The following is an 858-nucleotide window of genomic DNA, read 5'->3' on the forward strand; positions in this document are numbered from 1 at the left end:
TAGATATAGTAATGAGTGGGGCTGGTCAGTATGGTTCAGTGCGTAGCCAAAGTCCAAGTCCTGTGTGAGACTGGGCCTGGCAAGTACGCATATGAAGCATCAAGTTCAAGAGAGAAGGGAGAAAATAAGAATAGGGAAAAAAAGTGAAACAATAGGCAACATAATCTACAAGATGATGCAGCAGGGGAGAAGAGTTTCTGTGGAATATTTATAGTAAAACTCATTCTCAAGGAGAAAATTGTTAAGAGGGCCAAGCTTATTTGGACAATTGACTTTCCAGCTTTGGCCTCCCGAGGTCCTTCCGTGAGCATTGATATGATTGGCTGGTGGAAAATAGTCCTCTTTTCCTTCCTGGCTGCTTGAAGATTAACTGCCATCATGAACAACACGGTAACTATCTGGACCAGGAAGTTCATGACTAACCGAATACTTCAGCGGAAACAAATGATCATCGATGTCCTTCATCCTGGGAAGGCAACAGTACCTAAGACAGAAATTCGGGAAAAACTAGCTGAAATGTACAAGACCACACCAGATGTCATCTTTGTGTTTGGATTCAGAACCCATTTTGGTGGTGACAAGACAACTGGCTTTGGCATGATTTATGATTCCTTGGATTATGTGAAGAAGGATGAGCCCAAACACAGGCTTGCAAGACATGGCCTGTACGAGAAGAAAAATACCTCAAGAAAACAGCGAAAGGAACGCAAGAACAGAATGAAGAAAGTCAGGGGGACTGCAAAGGACAATGTTGGTGCTGGCAGAAAGAAACGAAGTGTCTAGCAGTGAGCTGGAGATTGGGCAGCAGAAGGAATAAAGACTCTGCTGTGACTGTGTCTTTGGTGATTGTGCAGATTA

The 858-nt window shown here is 43.5% G+C and overlaps 1 protein-coding gene across 1 annotated transcript; it reads left to right on the forward strand.

Annotated features, from left to right (window-relative positions):
* The first annotated feature begins 378 nt into the window (after positions 1–378).
* Positions 379–858, forward strand: LOC118895746 (40S ribosomal protein S24-like). Its single transcript, XM_036853254.1, has one exon. The coding sequence runs from the start codon at positions 379–381 to the stop codon at positions 781–783; it is 405 nt and encodes a 134-aa protein (XP_036709149.1). The 3' UTR covers positions 784–858.

This window comes from Balaenoptera musculus, chromosome 5 (assembly GCF_009873245.2).
Source record: "Balaenoptera musculus isolate JJ_BM4_2016_0621 chromosome 5, mBalMus1.pri.v3, whole genome shotgun sequence".
NCBI lineage: Eukaryota > Metazoa > Chordata > Mammalia > Artiodactyla > Balaenopteridae > Balaenoptera > Balaenoptera musculus.